The 20,017-nt window shown below is 39.8% G+C and overlaps 2 protein-coding genes across 5 annotated transcripts in view; both read right to left on the bottom strand.

Annotated features, from left to right (window-relative positions):
- Nucleotides 1–3,733: 3,733 nt before the first annotated feature.
- Nucleotides 3,734–11,013, bottom strand: LOC121367871 (bis(5'-nucleosyl)-tetraphosphatase PrpE [asymmetrical]-like). 4 transcript variants are annotated; one of them, XM_041492307.1, is made up of 4 exons: nt 10,721–10,936; nt 9,444–9,626; nt 8,087–8,941; nt 5,232–5,423 (listed from the first exon to the last, which is right to left on the bottom strand). In XM_041492307.1, exon 3 carries the CDS (start codon nt 8,928–8,930, stop codon nt 8,103–8,105), a length of 828 nt encoding a protein of 275 aa, XP_041348241.1. In that variant the 5' UTR covers nt 8,931–8,941; nt 9,444–9,626; nt 10,721–10,936; the 3' UTR covers nt 5,232–5,423; nt 8,087–8,102. The 4 variants fall into 4 exon arrangements, with proteins under 4 accessions (XP_041348242.1, XP_041348243.1, XP_041348241.1 ...); XM_041492306.1 differs by lacking the exon at nt 9,444–9,626; XM_041492308.1 differs by lacking the exons at nt 8,087–8,941; nt 9,444–9,626; nt 10,721–10,936 and adding an exon at nt 10,943–11,013 and having other exon boundaries at nt 3,734–5,423.
- Nucleotides 11,014–13,574: 2,561 nt separating this feature from the next.
- Nucleotides 13,575–20,017, bottom strand: part of LOC121389759 (cytochrome P450 4A24-like) — a 15,627-nt gene continuing 9,184 nt past the window's right edge. The window contains exons 8-12 of the mRNA XM_041521411.1: nt 17,705–17,828; nt 17,041–17,236; nt 16,058–16,140; nt 15,034–15,099; nt 13,575–14,440 (exon numbers count right to left, since the gene is read on the bottom strand). Coding sequence (XP_041377345.1) covers nt 14,338–14,440; nt 15,034–15,099; nt 16,058–16,140; nt 17,041–17,236; nt 17,705–17,828 — 572 coding nt within the window. The 3' untranslated portion in view covers nt 13,575–14,337. The remainder of the gene's footprint in view (nt 14,441–15,033; nt 15,100–16,057; nt 16,141–17,040; nt 17,237–17,704; nt 17,829–20,017) is intronic.

Consider the following 20,017-nt stretch of genomic DNA (forward strand, 5'->3'; position numbering starts at 1 on the left):
TACCCCGTCAATCAGGTGGAGCTTGCGCCCAGGTAAGGAGATATTCTTATACATGTAGTAGGAAATTGAACATATTCATATAGCGACTAAGCGTACACACTACATCAGGAGCCTAATTCACTAAACTCTCGTAACTTTGCGATCTCGCAGTGTAATGCTAAAAGATTTGCAAAGAGGATGCTTTGTTGTCTAACAGAGCCAAAGAGACCTTTGTGAATTAGACCCCTGGGACCCGTTTTACGAAGCGATCTTAGCGCTAATATCACCTAAGTGCATAGCTACCTTATGCAATAAAGGTAATCTTAGCGCCAAGAAGCTTCGTATAACGGGGACCAGGTAACTTAAGAGGATATCTGGGATATTTCCTATGACGCTAAGGCTGTGCGGAAATGAATTAGATGGGACCCCAAGTAGTAGACCCCCCCCCCCCCCCCTTCCATTAATGATGGTCATCCATATGCTTTTGACCACCAGGTGCAACAATGAAAAACATACACCCCCGCCGTTGGAAGGTGAATTAATATATTGCTGGCATCTTTCGCCGCTTATGAAGAGACAGGGAAGACCCTGTCCCCACACGTTTACGGTAATACATTAATAGATCAACAGTCTGTACATTTAAAAGATATAAATTTTATTGGGTTAACTTAATCTCGTTTAAAATACATACATATGTTATACAATCCATCCATCCGTGTACCCATGTTTTGTTAATTTCAAGAATGAGCGAGTATTTAAAGACACCATATCACAGGTGTCAAACCATATTATGCCTAATTCAGTAGTGTATGTAGATAAATCAGTATGTAAAAAAAAGTTAGTCGTTGTAACGGATACTACAAAACGTTATCAATGAAAATGTGGTGTATTCAAAGAGATGCGGAAAATACATATTATTTATACCACAGATAATTGTGTATTTAATTGTGTCATTCAAAACCAAACATAACATTTCAGATTTTCTGGGGTCTTGGCCTGCTATGGAAACATACTGGCATCAATCGGGCGGCTTAATAGTTCCCCTGTCATTGTTGGCGCCATGGCACCAAACGTAAGTAGGTCTACCATAGACAATACTAAATGTAAAACAAAACCAGAAAACAAATATTTTCCAGATTACCAACTGGTCTCGAAAAAGCTAACTATAAAGTTGACATTACCAGACACCCTCGATCCTCATCACTGTCCAAAGACTAAATCAAGCAAAGTAATTTTTACCTACCCAAGCATGTGAATTTACAATAAATTTACTATATGAACATATCTGAAACGGCTCCCGATAATGTTTAATTTAGCATCAGATGGAATTTTATTAGAAGTTTCAGAAATATTTTTCCGACCGTTTCAAACGGTTGTTTTTCACGACGAGGTCTATTTACATGAAATAACACTCGCGTGATAAACTAATGCGTTAAAGGGGTGGGGTGGGTGGTTGGGATGATGGTAGTTGGGAACTGATCCCAAAAGGTATAGTGCTGTGAATTATTTAAAAGAAAAAGCAAATTGTAAAAATTTAAGGAGACTCGAGCATAGTGGAGAAACACGTTTTACCTGACGTTCGTCATGTGTGCTCAGGTCAGTAAGTGTTCGTCGACGCAGAGGTTAAGCCGTGGGCGAAAGATTCCCAAACTGTGGCGGCGGGAGACCCGAGATATGATACCAGTGAAGAGAGTCATAGTACAGACTCAAGGAAATCAAATGAGACAGAACTGGAGAAATATTAAACATGTATACCGGTTTGCCTTATTTTTGTTAACCAATGGCAAAACTGCCTGATGAGCGGTCGGTCTAGGATGAATCCCTGTCGGTGGACCCATTGGGCTATTTCTCGCTAGAGCATGTGCACCACGACTGGTATATCAAAGGACGTGGTATGTCCTGTCTTTCGGATAGTTAATATAAAAGATCCCTTGCTACTAATGGAAAAATGTAGCGAGTTTCCTCACCAAAAGTTTGTTCTGTTTAACAACATCACTAGAGCACACTGATTAATGAATCATTGGCTATTGGATGTCAAACATTGGTAATTCTGACTTGTAGTCATCAGAGGAAACCCGCTACATTTTTTTAATGCAGCAAGGGATCTTTTATATGCACCATCCCACAGAAAGGATAGTACATATCACGGCCTTTGATAGATCGATCCTAGACCGACCGCGCATCAAGCGAACTCTTTACCACTGCGCTACGTCCCGCCCCAGTTTCCTCACCAAGCCAGTATGTCAAAATGAACAATTGTTTAACATCCAATAGCCAATGATTAATACATCATTGTGCTCTAGTTGTGTCGATAAACAAAATAAAACTTTAACTTTTTTGAAGTAGAATGAATTTTAAAATCACGTTCCATCACATTGTGACCGTTGTAGCAAACTTCTGTCCGAACACTTCCAGACTACACAAGACGCCAATTGAAATGCCCGATCAAAACACTGTTCTAATGCTGCACTTTCTAAAGTCAACAGACGAACTGTTCTGGAAATTGGACTATTCAAGACCCACGTGCAAATCAGTGTCATCACAATACAGACACCAAACTGTACCAACATTTATTTACAATGATGGATTAAGACACTATGTATTTTCTTCAGGAGGAACGGGCAAACTAGAAAAGTCACTTTACTATAATTTTTCAACGAACAATATAAACTCAAAATGGCTGACTGGTCGCAATCTTAAACGGTGTCCAGAAGACATGACTGAACTATCAACCAGTGCAGCGATAGAAGATGACCTTTTAGACCACATAAGATGGTTCAAATGTGAAAACGCAGGCCGCCATTGTTACGACATAGAGGCGCTGTTGTTTTATGAATATACACAATACAATTATACTGTCTGTATTCTACATAAGCAAATCATGTCCGACGTATTTTTTTATTTATATAAAATAACCAAATTTTGAATTGCAAAACTACGGTGACAATGGATTTCTGTCCATCAGCGAAAACCATCTTAATTAAGGCAGTAGCTCTACCTATTCACGTTAACAGTGAAAACCATCTTAATTAAGGCAGTAGCTCTACCTATTCACGTTAACAGCGAAAACCATCTTAATTAAGGCAGTAGCTCTACCTCTTAACAGCGAAAACCATCTTAAGGCAGTAGCTCTACCTATTCACGTTAACAGCGAAAACCATCTTAATTAAGGCAGTAGCTCTACCCATTCACGTTAACAGCGAAAACCATCTTAATTAAGGCAGTAGCTCTACCCATTCACGTTAACAGCGAAAACCATCTTAATTAAGGCAGTAGCTCTACCCATTCACGTTAACAGCGAAAACCATCTTAATTAAGGCAGTAGCTCTACCCATTCACGTTAACAGCGAAAACCATCTTAATTAAGGCAGTAGCTCTACCTATTCACGTTAACAGTGAACATATCACTTTGCCATACAGCAGCATTTACTTCCGCAAGCTAAACTATTCCATACTGGCGCTACTTCTTTAAATGCATAAGATACCTAATGCCCAAACCTATGACTTAAAACTCTGTAAGAAAAAAACCTACACCCCCCACCACTTCTGGAAGCCATATATATGTATAGAAGTTGATTACTTTCAAGTGTAATAAAACACGTCACTTTAACTAGAACATTGTAAATTGTGCATGCGCACATTTTGTCATCGCCAGGGTACGCTATAGTGTTTTAAGGTCAAATGCTTAAACATATTGTGAATGATTAATGACAGTTATATCATACACAGGTATATAAATTCAAGTATACTTTTATTATTTTTTTAATTTTTATTTTGCAAGTGATATTTATATCGCCATGTTTACTTAACTTTAAAATCGTACACTGGCATGTCTACCTCTCCCAACCATCTCCCATATTAGGGTTTGTCACCTCGTTAAATATTTTAATGTCTGTGAGCGGGCCCCTTATCAATACGTGTATCAAACTAAGGCGAAATATAAATATAGTATTCTTAGCTTATGAGTAACCGATGTGGTGACAGCTACTCTCACCAACGGGTTAAGCTAGGATCGATCCCCGTCGGTGGGCCCATTTGAGCTATTTGTCTTTCAAGCGACTGGTCCACAATTAGTGTTACAAAAGTATGTACTACACTGCCTGTGGAATAAGGCATATATATATATATATATATATATATATATATATATATATATATATATATATATATATATATAAAAGATCCTTTGCTGCTAATGGAAAAGCATAGCCCAAGGAGTGGAAGCGGGTTTCCCCGTCTCATCTATATAGTCCTTAACCACATTCTGACACCATATAACCGTAGATATAAAATGAGACACGTGCGTCGTTAACTGTACTTTTTCATCCTTTCTTTCTCTCACCATAAAGAATATGTGTAGAAATAACCAAATAACCTTTAGCAGACATCTCTCGTCCATCTCAGTTTGCACATAGGACACCAAGACAACACTTTGATTTATTCTGGTTTACCAACAGAGTAAATCTGTTTTGCTTTAACCTGTATAATTTGTTTACTTTTATTAATGAACATCCCAGTGAGAAAACCACCATACAAACACCCTGTATCCAGGCAGGTTGCGTGCGCATTATTCTGGAAGCCTCGTCTTGCATCGTGTCCGTAATACACGTGCTGAGGTCCTGGCCACAGGGTTGACCAGGCGACACCATGGTCTGGCTTATTACACGGAACTAGACCGTCTCCGTCAAAATAATCCTCCTCGATAATATTCCTAACATGCGCGAGAGTATTGGTGTGTTGCTGTTCTAGCAGTATTCCGGGAACCAGTCCAGCGTGCACGATGATGGCGTTCAGACTAGGAATGCTGATGGAATAAGGTAAAGATTCGATGAACTGCACGTCCGAAGGATCCAGTGACAAAATCCAGTGATATTTGTCAGGTAGCTGATAACCATCATTCCATTTTATATTGGTTACCTCCCTCAGCGCTACTTCTTCGTGGTTTCCACAAACAACATGACATCCGAGTCCCTGGACGTGCTTCAAGACATTAGCACTGTGTGGGCCGTTGTTAATAAGATCACCAACACATACTATTACGATGTTAGGTTCAACATCGGTGGCTCTGTGGATTAATTCACAGAGTTCGTCATAGCAGCCATGAATATCTCCTATAACAAAAACAGCTTTCCCCTCAACGACTTCTGGGCCCAACGTAACATGCAATGTTGGCGGAAGCGGAAGTCCATATTTTCGGGTGTGTTGTACAGACTTCTGTGGCATAAATGAAGCCAAAAAAGCTACAATTGCCGTCATTGTTCTTCCGTTTTTCGCAAGTTACAAACAAATCACATTCACAGTTCATATTAAAATACACGTGTTTGACTGGAGTGGAATGTGTATGAAAGTGGTCGTTTTGTTTTTCACAAACTGAAACATAAAAATGGCTGGTCCGTCTGTTGTAGATCACTTTGAACAAGATGCTTAAAATTTTCTTTTGTAATCTGAAAAAAGAAGAAGCAGAAACAAGTATTATAAAACAAAAGCATAATAGATGGCATAGGAAAATATATCCTGGTTACTTTAGAGCAAATCTAACGATAAAACAATTGTTTCCCAGGTGAAACATCTTGAATAAATAATACAAACTATAGTATTCTAAACTTAGGGACATTAAATCAGTCGTGGTATGTTCTGACCGGTCTATTGGGATATCCATAAAAATACCTTTTACAATAAAAATAAGAAAACATGAGTATCAATCAGAACGGCAAAACCGTTATCCGTGATCAAAACAGTATCTCACAATGCAGAGTCAAACGGGCATTTGGTAAAATAGTGTTTGAAACCACGAATCTCTATCTAGTGCCTCGTCTTAGAACAGCCACTCCCGAGGCGATCCTTTACTGGGAATTCATATTTCTTGGACTGCCACAAATAAGCCTGCCAGTCCCAAAATTAGTACAGGATAGAGGTCATTGGAATATACACAGCTGTGATGACAAGAACTCGTGAATCACTATCGAAACAGTTATGATATCAGGTGTCCGCCACCACAGCTGTCAAGTCCGTCACTTCACCTACAATTGAAATTTCTGTTTTCATTCCTTTTAATTCAGAAAATAAAACTGTTTCTGATCAGTTGCAAAACATTTTTATTCTCAGTTTCTTTGAAGCTGATACAACTGTTTTTGATAACTCGTGAACACAGAATAGAAAAAAGAAAACCCTAAAATGTTTACCGATGGGAATTAATTTAAATATTTACCATACCTCGGGTGGACAACCCCCCACTGAAAACTATAGGTGCAATCAAAATAGTATTTCAGTGTCAGCCATTTCATATTCCCAAACACAAACCGTTGATCATTAAAAATCTTCTAATTTAGCTTAATCAGAATACAGGTGCCTCGTTATAAGTCTTTATTGTTGTCCTAGCTTACTTAATCCATTCGTGCTACTAACCAGTTGCAAAGTTAGCATGTGAAAGTTCAAACAAAACTGAAAACTCGAAGGTGCCCAACGCCTCTTTTCCCCAGGTTTTCATGGCAACTAAAGCCACACCTGACTATAGTTACGTAACAAATAAATCAACCCCACAGGAGGCTCATTTATAACAAAAACAAAAACAAAATTCAAACCAAAATATCAAACTTTAAAAGACAGTCTTGAATTTGTTGCCAATGCAACACGTTTCCAAATACATGTACTAGTATTTGTAACGACAAATATTACAGTAGCTCAAACGGGATTTTATCTTCTAATATTTTCCTACGTATGTATATATATATAGTCGTTAACGTCCTGTCAAGAAAAAACGATGTTACAACGACAGTTAAATCAAGACAGTCTCTTTATAAATGTAAAACGTGGGCACCTACCTTTGATTTGCATTAATGAACAATAACATTAGTTCTACTGTCAGTAACCTTTTGAAAATACCTATAGAATACATGCATTCGTTGGAGAAGATTCGAAAAATGGGTGCATAACTTGGTGTAGGTCTCAGACAATTTTAAACTTGGTGTAGGTCTCGGACAATTTTAAACTTGGTGTAGGTCTCAGACAATTTTAAACTTGGTGTAGGTCTCAGACAATTTTAAACTTGGTGTAGGTCTCGGACAATTTTAAACTTGGTGTAGGTCTCAGACAATTTTAAACTTGGTGTAGGTCTCAGACAATTTTAAACTTGCAAAAACCATTTATGGGTTATGCAAAAACAAATTAATGTAACACATTTCGTTTTTATTTAACCAGTTATCACCATGTAAATGATGTTGTAAATTAATGCAACACTGAAAAATGGCTTGAATTAAGCGAACGGTGTGCGAACGAAACAATCGTTCTTGCAAGTTTAAAAGGCTTCAGCCTTGTCCAAGTATAACATCAGTGTTTCTACCAGAAGTAAATTTTTGGGTATGGTGCTGTGGAATTGAATGCAACCACATCGTCAACAGGGGTTTTGGTGGCCTCCCCTAAAAAAGAAATGGGTTAAGTTTAGGGTTAGGGTTAAGAAAATCACACTGTAACGATAAGAGTAATTAATTTTGACACCATCATTACGCCTAGATACACCATCATTACGTCTGTCATCAGTCGATAACACTGATGTTTTGTCATGGATTAAACAAATGTTCTCCACCCACACTCACAAAAATAAATTAACGAACAAGAACAAAGGAACGTCAACAATAACCCCACCAAAAATGGTGGTAAAGAAATGAAATATTAAAATTGTGGTATATATTATTTGGTACATATTCCGCCGTTCATTGACAAAACTGGATAACTTACATTTTACTTGTTTTGAGATAATTAACTTTTCACTGACTGGTTCGGTTTTGACAATGGCAAAAGAAGTAAACTACAGTTCAGTTTACAATAATTAATTAAAAAGTAACCTGTAAGTTGTAAAATTACACAATGTAAATTTTGACAAAGAAGTGATTTACTAGGTTTTGCCAAAGGCAACGACAAAGTTGAACTATCACTAATATTTCAACAATCAAGGACTAATTAATTTGAAAAACAATAAAATAAAAAATAACATGAGTAAAACGCAAAAACTGGGTTATTCGGTCGCCGCCAACACGGGAAAATAAACACGGTAATATGTCTCTAAACGAAACAAAAACAAAACAAGAACCATTTATTTTGATCCACATACTGACGAAAGCTGTACTTCACGGCATTTTACTCGTCCACTGTCCTGGTACCACCACGTACGCATCATGGGCCTTGATCTGTATCATCTCTTGGTTCTTGTTGATGAACATCCCCGTCAACAGTTTCCCATACAGGCACCCCGTGTCCAGCCCAGTGGCAAATGTGTATTTCTGGAGGCCCCTGCGGGCATCGTGTCCGAAATACACGTGCTCTGGCCCGCGCCACGTGGTCGCCCAGGAAACCCCTTCGTTGCTGTCTTCCGATGGAATCATCTTCGGTCCGAAAAACGTGTCTTGGGTGATGACGTTCCGCATGTGCGTCACGTGCGTCAAATCCTGCTCGTGCAGCGGAACCCCCGGGACGAGCCCCGCGTGGACGACGATCGTCTTCAGACTGGGAATCTCGATGGAATACGGCAGCTCGGCGAGGTACTCGACGTCACTGTCGGTGAAACACGTCACCCAGTGGTAGCTCGCGGGGAGCTGGCGACTCGGATTGGTCCGGTAGTCGAGACACTGCCTCAGAACGGCGTCGTCGTGGTTGCCACGCACGGCGTAGTGGTCCAGACTGCGGACGAAATCCAGCACGGCTTTGTTGAAGGGTCCCTTGTTGACGAGGTCACCGACGAACACGAAAAGTGTGTTGTCGTGTATCTCCTGCGCCTTTTCGGCCAGGTCCATCAGTTCGTCAACACACCCGTGCACGTCGCCCACGACGAAGACGGGCCTGTCGCGCACGTCGTCGCTCGTCAGCACCAGGTGGCATACACTGGGGATAGGCACAAGGTGTTTGCTGGGTCTCCTGCCGCGGAATAGCGAAACGAGGTAAAACATGAACCCCGCCATTGGTTATGAACCTGAAATATAAATATAAAGCAAAAGACGTACCAGAAACATTTACTTTGATTATTCTAACAGCTCAACCATGAAAAGGTATACATAATTAGTGTTTTCCCTAGCTTGTTTAGCATGATGCGGCACCATGCCTCGTTAGTCTAGCGCTATGCTTCCCTGAGATTAAACAAACCCTTTTCAATAATTAATTCTACAATTATTTTTAAAAACATTAATAAAATGTATTATTAATAAAAAATGCCTGTTATATATTTTACCATTCAGTTATTAAAGAAAACATATTAATTACATTTATTCTTATTTCAATAATAATAAATAATAATAAATTTCTTTAATGAAAATGAAAGCGCTCTAAAAATGGCGTGAAAATGTCCCAAAAGTGTTTAATCTACAATGCCCTGCCGAATTTGAAGGCAAAAAACTAATAATGTATGTATGTATATATCTGTGTGTGTGTGTGTGTGTGTGTGTGTGTGTGTGTAAATGAACTGATGCAATTTTCACCTATTGGAACAATTTTCCATCAGTTCAACTCAATAATCTTATCATCTGTGTTCGTAGCCGCGCGGTGCTTGCAAAAGAAGTGAAACTACAAGCCGTTAGGTGAGGAATCAGAAGTTATTTTCAGATTGGTTTATTGGTCGACATGCCGTAAAGTTTTCCACAGATATTAAAAACACCGCCTGACTGCGAACAAAAACAGGTATTACTGCATAGAAATCAACTGACTGAAGTACATGTATTAGCATAGGTAATTTATACTGGTGTATGTGCATGCATGCGTGCATGTATGCCATTTATATTCTAAGAAATTTCAATGTATTCTTGTATCCTGTACAGAAGGGATGTCTAAGTAACCAGAATCAGAGAAATCATGGTTGTTCAAAGGCGCGCGCGCGCGTGTGTGAGTTGGGGGTTGGGGTGGGGGGTCCTAGAAATACGGCATCAAAGTTTTTGCCAAAGGATACCGAGGGTAAAATTACGTAGTATAAATACCTTTGTCAATTAATGGATAAATAGCCTGAGTGACACCGTAATTTCAGATAGATTTTAATATAAAACTGCTGTTCAGATTGTCAAGTGTATGAAATACAGAGTCAAATTCCAGATGACCGAACTTTTGATTTGTTTTATCTTTAATATGTAGCCTCAAATTATTTTCTCACGTAAGTCTGGTCATAAGTGAGTGGGTGGACTGTACGTACAAAGAGAATACAACTACAAACATACTAGGAGGATTAAATACGTTCCTAAAAATGTACCAGTGCTATGGAAATAAGGTCCGTTTATTTCAATCAACTTTATCTCCTATTTTTGATTGTTTTAATGTGCACTCCACCCAAGCAAACCTAATAATAAACTGGTGTGTGTGTGTGCGTGGTGCATGCGTGTGGGGGATGGGATGGGTTGGGTTGGGGGTGTAACAAGACGTTAAATAATTTTGGGAGGATCGGTCTTTGCGTTATAATAATGTTCCAGGTGGGGGCACAGGTACCCTCAAACAGACCCCCCCCCCCCCCCCGAGTACTAATACTATTGTTACACACACACACACAACATAACTATAGCACCATCAGCGTAGTTGGTTGGGGGGGGGGGGGGGTACGTGTGTGTGTGTGTGGGGGGGGGTTTAAAAAATTGTCAGTTTGACGACGACCCTTTTTGAAACGACGCAGTGTCCAGTATTCCATGTTTTAGAGTTTCATTCAGATTTAGCGCAAATTCATTTTGAAAATAGTCTTCTAATCTATGACATCACGGGTATAAATACATATACTTACCTCTAAGTAACAGTCTCTCTAAAATTTACGTCTTGTTTTGACCGGCGACGGTCCTGAGTTGTGTTCCTGCGCGTAATGTTTCCGAAACGCGTCTCAACAGACAAGACGGACAGGCAGCAGTGTCGAACAAATCAGACAGGTTTTTTGCTCTTATATAGTCATATAATAAATCTGTTCGTCCATTATACTATAAACAATACATAAAAGCTAGTATGTACTGACCAGTGTTAAACTGACGGTGTTGTTCATAAAAATGAAATGTCCACTTACGTAGAAATTTAATCCGGAAGTACAACGTCTGATCAAAAACCCGGAACAGGCATGGCGTGACGGACTGTGTGAAATGCGGATATGAAAAGTTAACTTCTGTATAGCGTATTACTGCTGTACTGAAATTTATACCAGATAGTTCAAGCTATGTCCTAGTTGAATTAAATTACCACAGAAAAAAAAATAGGTGATGTAACAATTATAAAATAGTAGGCTAGGCAAACATGTCCAACCAGTAAGTGCTGAACTATCACGTATACATGGGGCTGCTTGGGGGTATTGTTGGAAGATAGTGGTATTTTGTGCCTAGGCTTATATGCAAAAGCATTTGAGACAGGAAATTGGTGATTGTCAAAGTGAATATTATTATTATTATTATTTTTTTTTTTTTAAATCCCTCAGATCCCTCAGATTGTATTGTATAGGCGTCTGTAGCGGAGGGGGCGCGGAGGCGTACAAAAATCCAACATAGGTCGACCAAAAAAATTGTCAGTTAGCCACGCTCATGCCAGAGCAACACCTCATGTTGCTGTTATACAAGTGACAGTATACCACTTACACAGTTGATATACCAGTCGTGGTGCACTGGCTGGAAGGAGAACCAACCCAATGGGCCACCGACGGGGATCGATCTTAAACCGAACGCGCATCAGGTGAACGCTTTACCACTGGGCTACGTCTCACCCAACTACTACTACTACTACTACTACTACTACTACCACCAACATCACCTCTCTACTACCACCACCATTACTACTTCTATTACTATTGAAACATAATATATTAACATTACCACTACTACTACTACTACTACTATTAAAATATAATATATTAACACTACTATTACAGTTTACTACTACTACTACTACTACTACTACTACAACTACTCATATTGTAATATATAGCAGAGATTAAGTACAAAAAGAACAAGAACAACATCGTTAACAAAATAAAACTTTATAGAAATGTTTGAAAAGAAAAAAAAACCCAACATTTTTATAAAACAAAACCATTTTGCACACAGATTGCATATTTTACAAGTTAATTTATTTTGTTTCAGCATATTTTTAAGCTGTAAAATTAAGCAAAATGAACATTTGTATTAACAATAAAAGCAGAATTCAAAAAATGAGGTGAGTGATTAATTGCTCTACTAACTAAGCTTACAGTGAGCCATTTAAGATATTTCCATATTAATACTGATACCATATCAATTCACTGGCTAATGGGCGCCAGCAATATTCTCCTTGGACTAGCCTCAGGAGAGTGCTGAGGAACGAGAATGATAGTTCACTCATAAAAACGGCGGTCTGTAAAACGCCTATTAGACATTTTAACATGCAAATTAATTCATGACACGAATCTATTATCTGGACATTGAGCATATTAAGCTGTCTAAGCCACTACTTAATATACAGTCAATATACATTAATATTTTGTATTAATCTTATTAATAATCATTCGTAATAAAACTATACCATATATTAATAGTAAAATGAGTCAAGTTGCAATTGATCACCTTACATGTATATATTATTTAAAAAAATAAAAATTACGAATTCTTCAATTTTTGTAAAGAATTGCATGCCTATATCATCGCAATAGTAAATAGACATGCAAAGTAAGAACGGTATTTGAAGGGGTGGAGGTGGGTGGAATAATCTCTTATGGGGCGGGCTAAAGCCAGATTTGTTATAGTTACACTAAGCACGGGTGGCCTCCTTCAAAAATACCACCACCGTGTAAATAGCCAGCCCTCATTTGCCGAGACATATACGCCCGCCGTATATCTATCTATCTATGTATCTGTATCTATATCTATATCTATATATATATATAAAACCATTTGTATGTTAAGTGACAAAGATGACGGTGTCCATTGCCCCTTGTATTCAAAGAATTCATCTTTGTACGCAATATTTAGCACGATGTGTGTATGGTAGTCTGCTGGACCCGAGCGGAAAAGATCCTTGCTAAATGCAGCATGGGGTAAGTATAATGGAGGCAGTCGGCAGAGCGGTCACAACGATCGATAATTGTTATAAAGGCCTTGCATATTATATAATAGATGGAGAAGGATAGAAAACCTACAAGTTGCTACAACCAAAAACATCCTGATTCCTACGTCCTGGCGACGTGTTACAGAAACACTAACAATATTATATGTATAATTACATACTCAGCTATATGGTACGGGCGAGTATAGTTTAGTAACGAATGTACATTCACCTGAGCAATATTTTTGGAAATAATGACATTTAATCAGACCCGTATGTAGGATATTTCGAGGTATGGGGTACAGATGTTTGGTCCCAGAAAATGAATCTTTTTCTATCGACGACTGATAACTTGATATCTACAGAAATTTGTTTTGTTTAACGACACCTCTAGAGCACATTGATTTGTTAATCTTCGGCTATTGGATGTCAAACATTTGGTAATTTTGACATATAGTCTTAGAGAGGAAACCAGCTACATTTTTTTCCATTAGTAGCAAGGGATCTGTTATATGCATCATCCCACAGACATGATAGCACATACCACGGCATTTGATATACCAGTTGTTGTGCACTGGCTGGAATGAGACAGCCCAATGGGTCCACCGATGGGGATCGATCCTAGACCGATAGCGCATCAGGCGAGCATTTTACCACTGGGCTACGTCCCGCCCCCTAACAATATAATGTTTATAATCTGTTTATGTAGAAGACTTCTCTTTGACTTTAATCATTGGGTGGGGTGGGGTGGGGTGGGTGAATTGGTGCCTGTTTTTGTTGGATGTCCTGGCAATATAACCATGTACATTTTTGTACTATGAAAACAAACCAGTGAATCGTCCAACAAAGTCGGAATGTACATAGACGCACACCCCCATCTCCACCTACATTCTAACCTTCCTGGATCGACACTGATAACAAAGGAAATTAGAACAGCTGCACAACATAATAATTAATATGCACAGTACCGGTACCAGTCGAGTTTTACACCACGTTAAATACACAATATATGTGTTGAAATGTAAAAAGGTGCCATTTTCAGTTTCAAAGTGCCATTTTTGTCTATATATTGAACAGATCAATAGCTGCATTATGAATATATAATATTCAGTTATACAATTTGTTATGGATAAAATCATCTGCAAGTCAGTCATAAAATGTATTCAAAGTTTATAGGCGTATTTACATACAAAAATCAATTTCAAGTTTCATCAATAAAATCTGATTAAGTCATCATTGAAGTAGTGCATATTGATTGTTATCGAATTTGGTATATTGTCACTTCTGTGACATAGTCTGTAATTGCATGACGTAACTTCTTTAGTGCAGTCAGTATGTACTGCTGTTATGTCACTTCCGTGGTGTAAAGTTGAGGTAAATGCCATCTTCTGAACGGAGTACGACTTCCGAGACGGCAACAGGCGTCCTTTTGGGGTCATCCTTCACATGGAATCTGGAACAATATAATAATAACAATAACGATTATGAAGATGACAACGATGTTGATGATAAAAAGCTCCGTATAAAGGGTTTGCGTTCCGAGGAAATGGGGTTGTTGAGACCTTAAAATGACTACTGTAGGCCTAAACCTTTTTTGCGATTGTTACGGAGACATTTTTCTTTACTGTTTCCTCATACAACTGAATACCATAAAAAAAAACCCACCCCCAAACACAAACCCCTTAAAACTCAACAACAAACCAAAGCCCCCAAACACCCACCCCAATACAACAAACCCCACCCCCCAAAAAAACCCCACTAACCCAACCCCCTAAAAAAAAAACCCACTCCAGCCCCCGCTATTCTAAGTCACGCACACATATATGTACCTGTCCGTAACGTGAGAATTGTGAACTGGAATGCATATAATTGTTCCACTCCAAAACATCAAATCTCCGAGTTTGCCAAGTAATAAATTCGATCCTGATTTGATATTAATATTTCCTAATAATTTCAATTCTACCCTAGACGTGTTATCTTTCGTAATCTTTACATTAATGTTACCAAAACAAAATGTCTTACACAAATGAAAAATATTATACTCACTTCATTACGATATGACTGATAAACACTTTGATTTCGTTCATGGCAAAGTTCTGACCTATGCAGTTTCTAAATTGAAAAAAAGGAGGAGAAAGTCACAGGCGTATTTCAATACATAAAGGACATTTAAATAATGGACAATACTAATTGTCATAAGCTTATTAACATTTTATACGGATTCACATTGTGACAAAGATTATATTAGACAGTCACACAGACCATCACTGTTACGTAGCATATTTACGTGATTACAAGCACCGTGTGAAAAATACAGTCGGATTTTTTAAGAATGCGTTTTGTGAAAAATGAGGCCCAACAAAGCCAAATGCGTTTACTTACGACAACAGAAAAAGCGCTGGTAGATGTTTACTATATGTGTGTACGCCCTTCATCTCATTGTATTTGAAAGTATTACTATCACTAATGTACAAGTGCATTGATAATTTGATAATAATACTTGGGGGGAGGGGGGGGGGGGGGAATCAGTCATACGAATACACACACATCATATCATCAGCTCGGGGAACATTTTGTTCAGTATCGCATCGCAATTCGACACGCGAGTTTCAAAGATATCGCTAATCGCTAATCACGATTTTGAAAACAAAGTATTCCCTACCTGAGGTCTCACTTTTGAACCAAGTGGACCTTTTTCTATTTTGTTTTTGCACCACCAGAAACTCGATATGTATAAACCTGTATGTTTTAGTTCTGAAAGCGGACCATTTGCTTCAGCGGGGGTGGGGTGGTGGGGGGGGGGAGGGGGTGGGGTGGGTGGTGGTGGTGGTGGGGGTGGGTGGGGGTGGTGGGGGTGTCCGAACCCCCCTAACCTACGCCCCTGTGTCAGACACGATTAGCAGCAAGGGATCTTTTATATGCACCATCCCATAGACAGGATAGCAGATACCACCGCCTTTGATGTACCGGTCGTGGTGCACTGGCTGAAGCGAGAAATAGCCCAATAACGTTGACACGGGAAACTAATGGCAAATGCAAACTGTAGAAGCAGAATCTATAAAGAACTTACCTGGGGCCCGCCGAAAATGGGACAAAACAGTAGGGATCTCTTGCGCCAAAAGTTTCAGGTTCGAATCTCTCTGGTCGAAATTCCTGAAACACAAAATGTATAATTACATACACATCTACATGTATATGGTACGGGCGAGTATAGTTTAGTAACGAATGCACATTCACCTGAGCAATATTTTTGGAAATAATAACATTCAATCAGGCCCGTATATAGGATATTTCGAGGTATAGGGTACAGATGTTTGGTCCCAGAAAATGAATTTTTTATTGACGACTGACAACTTGACGTCTACAGAAAGGCGTACGAGGGTCCTCTATCTAGAGCTATTGTAGGATGAAATAATTTTAAACAACTGAGCCTCGCTGGTTCGTATGACTGTAAAACGGGCTGTGTTAGCAGTATAGAATGGTCCTAACCAACACCATTAGTCCTGGGTATTCAATTCATTTATTTAAAACATAATAATAATAATAATAAATAAATATATTTTTCTATTAGTAGCAAGGGAGCTTTTATATGTACCACACCACTAGAGCACATTGATTATTAATCATCGACTATTGGATGTCAAACATATGTCCATTTTGACAGTCTTCGAGAGGAAACCCGCTACATTTTTTTCATTCGTAGCAAGGGATCTTTTATATGCACCATCCCACATACAGGATAGCACATACCACGGCCTTTGATATACCAGTCGTGGTGCACTGGCTAGAGCGAGAAATAGCCCAATAGGCCCACCGACGGGGATCGATCCTAGACCGACCGCGCATCATGCGAGCGTTTTCTCACTAGGCCACTATTTGGTAGTAATGCTAATATGAATAAATGTTGTTATCCAGATTCAGGCATTCGTTTAATTCGGGCAAAAGCCAGCCTGTTCCCTACAAAAATGTGAGCCCGTACGCCTATGACTGGACTGCACCCCGCCCTCTCTTTAGAAAGACGTACAGTTACACGATAATACTATACACACCTACCTCTGGATCCTTCCACACATGGGGGTTGCGATGTATGTTGTAGATAGGAATGTCAATGATTACTCCTTTAGGCAAGAACACTCCCTCAATCTCTATGTCCTCTGTCAGTTCACGGCTTATAGCAGGAACTGGTGGGTACATTCGCATGCACTCTCGAATAAACATTGGCATGTACGTCATTTTAGCAAAATCGCCCCTTAAAAAAGAAAGTAAACGAAATATATATATATATATATATTCATTTGAAATTTAAATTTGTCAAAACCTATTGCATTTAATTAACATAAAATCGACCATGGTGGACATACTATCTTACTGATTTGTTGAAAGGGTATTGAAGGTTTAATGAATGCTATACCATACACTGAATTTGATACGTCCAGTTTCACAGACAGTAGTGAGGGGATTCGGGGGTGGGGGAGGACGTGTAGAATGAAATATTGATAGTAAATCAGCCACTGATTTTGTTATATTCCTGACGTTGATTTAACTTTGGCTCCGATCGGATCCGCGAAAAAACCCCGAGTCTCGCCCCCCACACCACCCCACTCCGAGACAGGAGACAATAATGAATCCAATATTAATAGCCTACAGATTACAAAGTCTAATTAATTTGTCTCGGTGAGAGTGGGGTGAGAGGGTGGCATGTTTGATATATACACACCATTCAATTTCTTCTCTGTCTCCCAACACGTCGAGTACCTCTTCTCGAACTCTCTCCTGTTCCTCGGGATACTTTCCTAGACAGTACAGAATCCAGCTAATGGCAGACGACGTTGTATCATGGCCTGTAATATGAAACGGGTCAAATGATTGACTAATTTTAAAATCCTACTGAATAGCCTATACTTCACGACACAAATGCAACTACATATGCTTTTTAATAGCAGTGACGTTTCTTCTTTAGGTACGAGGAAAAAACAAGTAAAGTAACAACAGCTTTTAAAATAAAATAAAGACAGAACTGTAGCTAAACTAAAAGAAATTTTGTTTTTAAAAGAAGACAGAATCGCGGCAAATTAAAGGCATACTGTCACGGATTTAAGGACCTTATTTCTCTAAAAATGGATAATAACTAAAAATTACACTCATTGTTGGAAACCAAATCTAGCTATTGCATCACCTTAACTGAACCATGATGGAGTGAAATACATGTCAACTCTATTGGCAATTTTAGTTTTTGAATTATGGACCATTGCCATAATTCAATTATTTTTACAAAATATCATTAATAAATTAGTTTTAGTGGTTATGAAGATGGTTGAATACAGTACATTTAGGGACAAATCAAATTATGTTTGTTTAGGTAATACTTTGTTAGACCATTAAATAAAAAAAAGAGTAAAGTTTGTTTTATTTAACGACGCCACTAGAGCACATTGATTTTTTTTATCTTATCATCGGCTATTGGACGTCAAACATATGGTCATTCTGACACTGTTTTTTAGAGGAAACCCGCTGTCGCCACATAGGCTACTCTTTTACGACAGGCAGCAAGGAGACCATTAAATAGGTCAGTGGTCTGTAACAATATGCCTTTAAAACATGTTGTTTCTAGTAAGTCAAAATGCGGACTTTAAATCAACATCACTCATGCTTTTCATGTCACATCTTCAAGCATATATACTCTTCAAAAAAAGAAACGCAAAAGGGTACAAATGGGTTATAACTCCGATTTTATGTTTCCTACCGGTTCATGCTTTGTGAATATAAGGTCATTGCATGTCCCAAACACATTCCCACGGTTACATTCGATAAAACGCAGCTACTGTACAATAAAGTTCCAAAATGTGAATATTCGCAAAAACGCAGCCACGTGCAAACCATGTCACCACTGCACGTGCGTTGTCTGCACGTGCAACATGAACACCGACAGTATAAAAGTGCAGGGTGTTCGCTTGCCTGGCCTCTGTATCTGGCCGACAGTTGACAATCCAGGACATGCCACGTCTCAGTGAACCGCAGAGAAACAATGCCATCGGCCGACTAGACGCAGGCGAATCCAGAACGGCCGTTGCCAGGGCATTCCATGTGTCCCCAAGCACCATCTCCAGACTGTGGGACCGTTACCAGCAACATGGATCAACACGTGACCTCCCTAGATCCGGTCGACCACGGGTCACTACCCCCGGGCAGGACCGCTACATCCGGGTACGCCACCTTCGGGAACGATTGACTACTGCCACCTCCACAGCCGCAGCAATACCAGGTTTGCGCAGGATATCCGACCAGACCGTACGGAACCGCCTACGTGAGGTAGGAATTCGTGCCAGACGTCCAGTTCGAGGTGTCATCTTAACACCACAACACCGTCGACTCCGACTGCAGTGGTGCCAGATTCATCGACAATGGCCTCAACTGCGATGGAGACAGGTGTGGTTCAGTGACGAGTCCCGATTTCTGCTCCGACGTCATGATGGAAGATGTCGCGTGTATAGGCGTCGTGGTGAACGTTATGCGGCAAACTGCGTGCAGGAAGTGGACAGATTCGGCGGGGGTAGTGTCATGGTGTGGGCAGCCATCTCACACACTGGCAGAACTGACCTGGTCCACGTGCAGGGCAACCTGAATGCACAGGGCTACATTGACCAGATCCTCCGGCCACACATCGTTCCAGTTATGGCCAACGCCAACGCAGTGTTCCAACATGACAACGCCAGGCCTCACACGGCACGTCTCACAACGGCTTTCCTACAGAACAACAACATTAATGTCCTTCCTTGGCCATCGATATCACCGGATTTGAACCCAATTGAGAATCTATGGGACGAGTTGGACCGACGCCTCCGACAGCGACAACCACAGCCCCAGACCCTGCCCGAGCTGGCAGCAGCCTTGCAGGCCGAGTGGGCCACCATCCCCCGGGACGTCATCCGTACTCTGGTTGCTTCAATGGGCAGGCGGTGCCAGGCAGTTGTCAACACACGCGGAGGCCACACCCGGTATTGACTCCAGATGACCTTGACCTTGGTGGTGT

Source organism: Gigantopelta aegis, chromosome 3 (assembly GCF_016097555.1).
Source record: "Gigantopelta aegis isolate Gae_Host chromosome 3, Gae_host_genome, whole genome shotgun sequence".
In the NCBI taxonomy this organism is placed as follows: domain Eukaryota; kingdom Metazoa; phylum Mollusca; class Gastropoda; order Neomphalida; family Peltospiridae; genus Gigantopelta; species Gigantopelta aegis.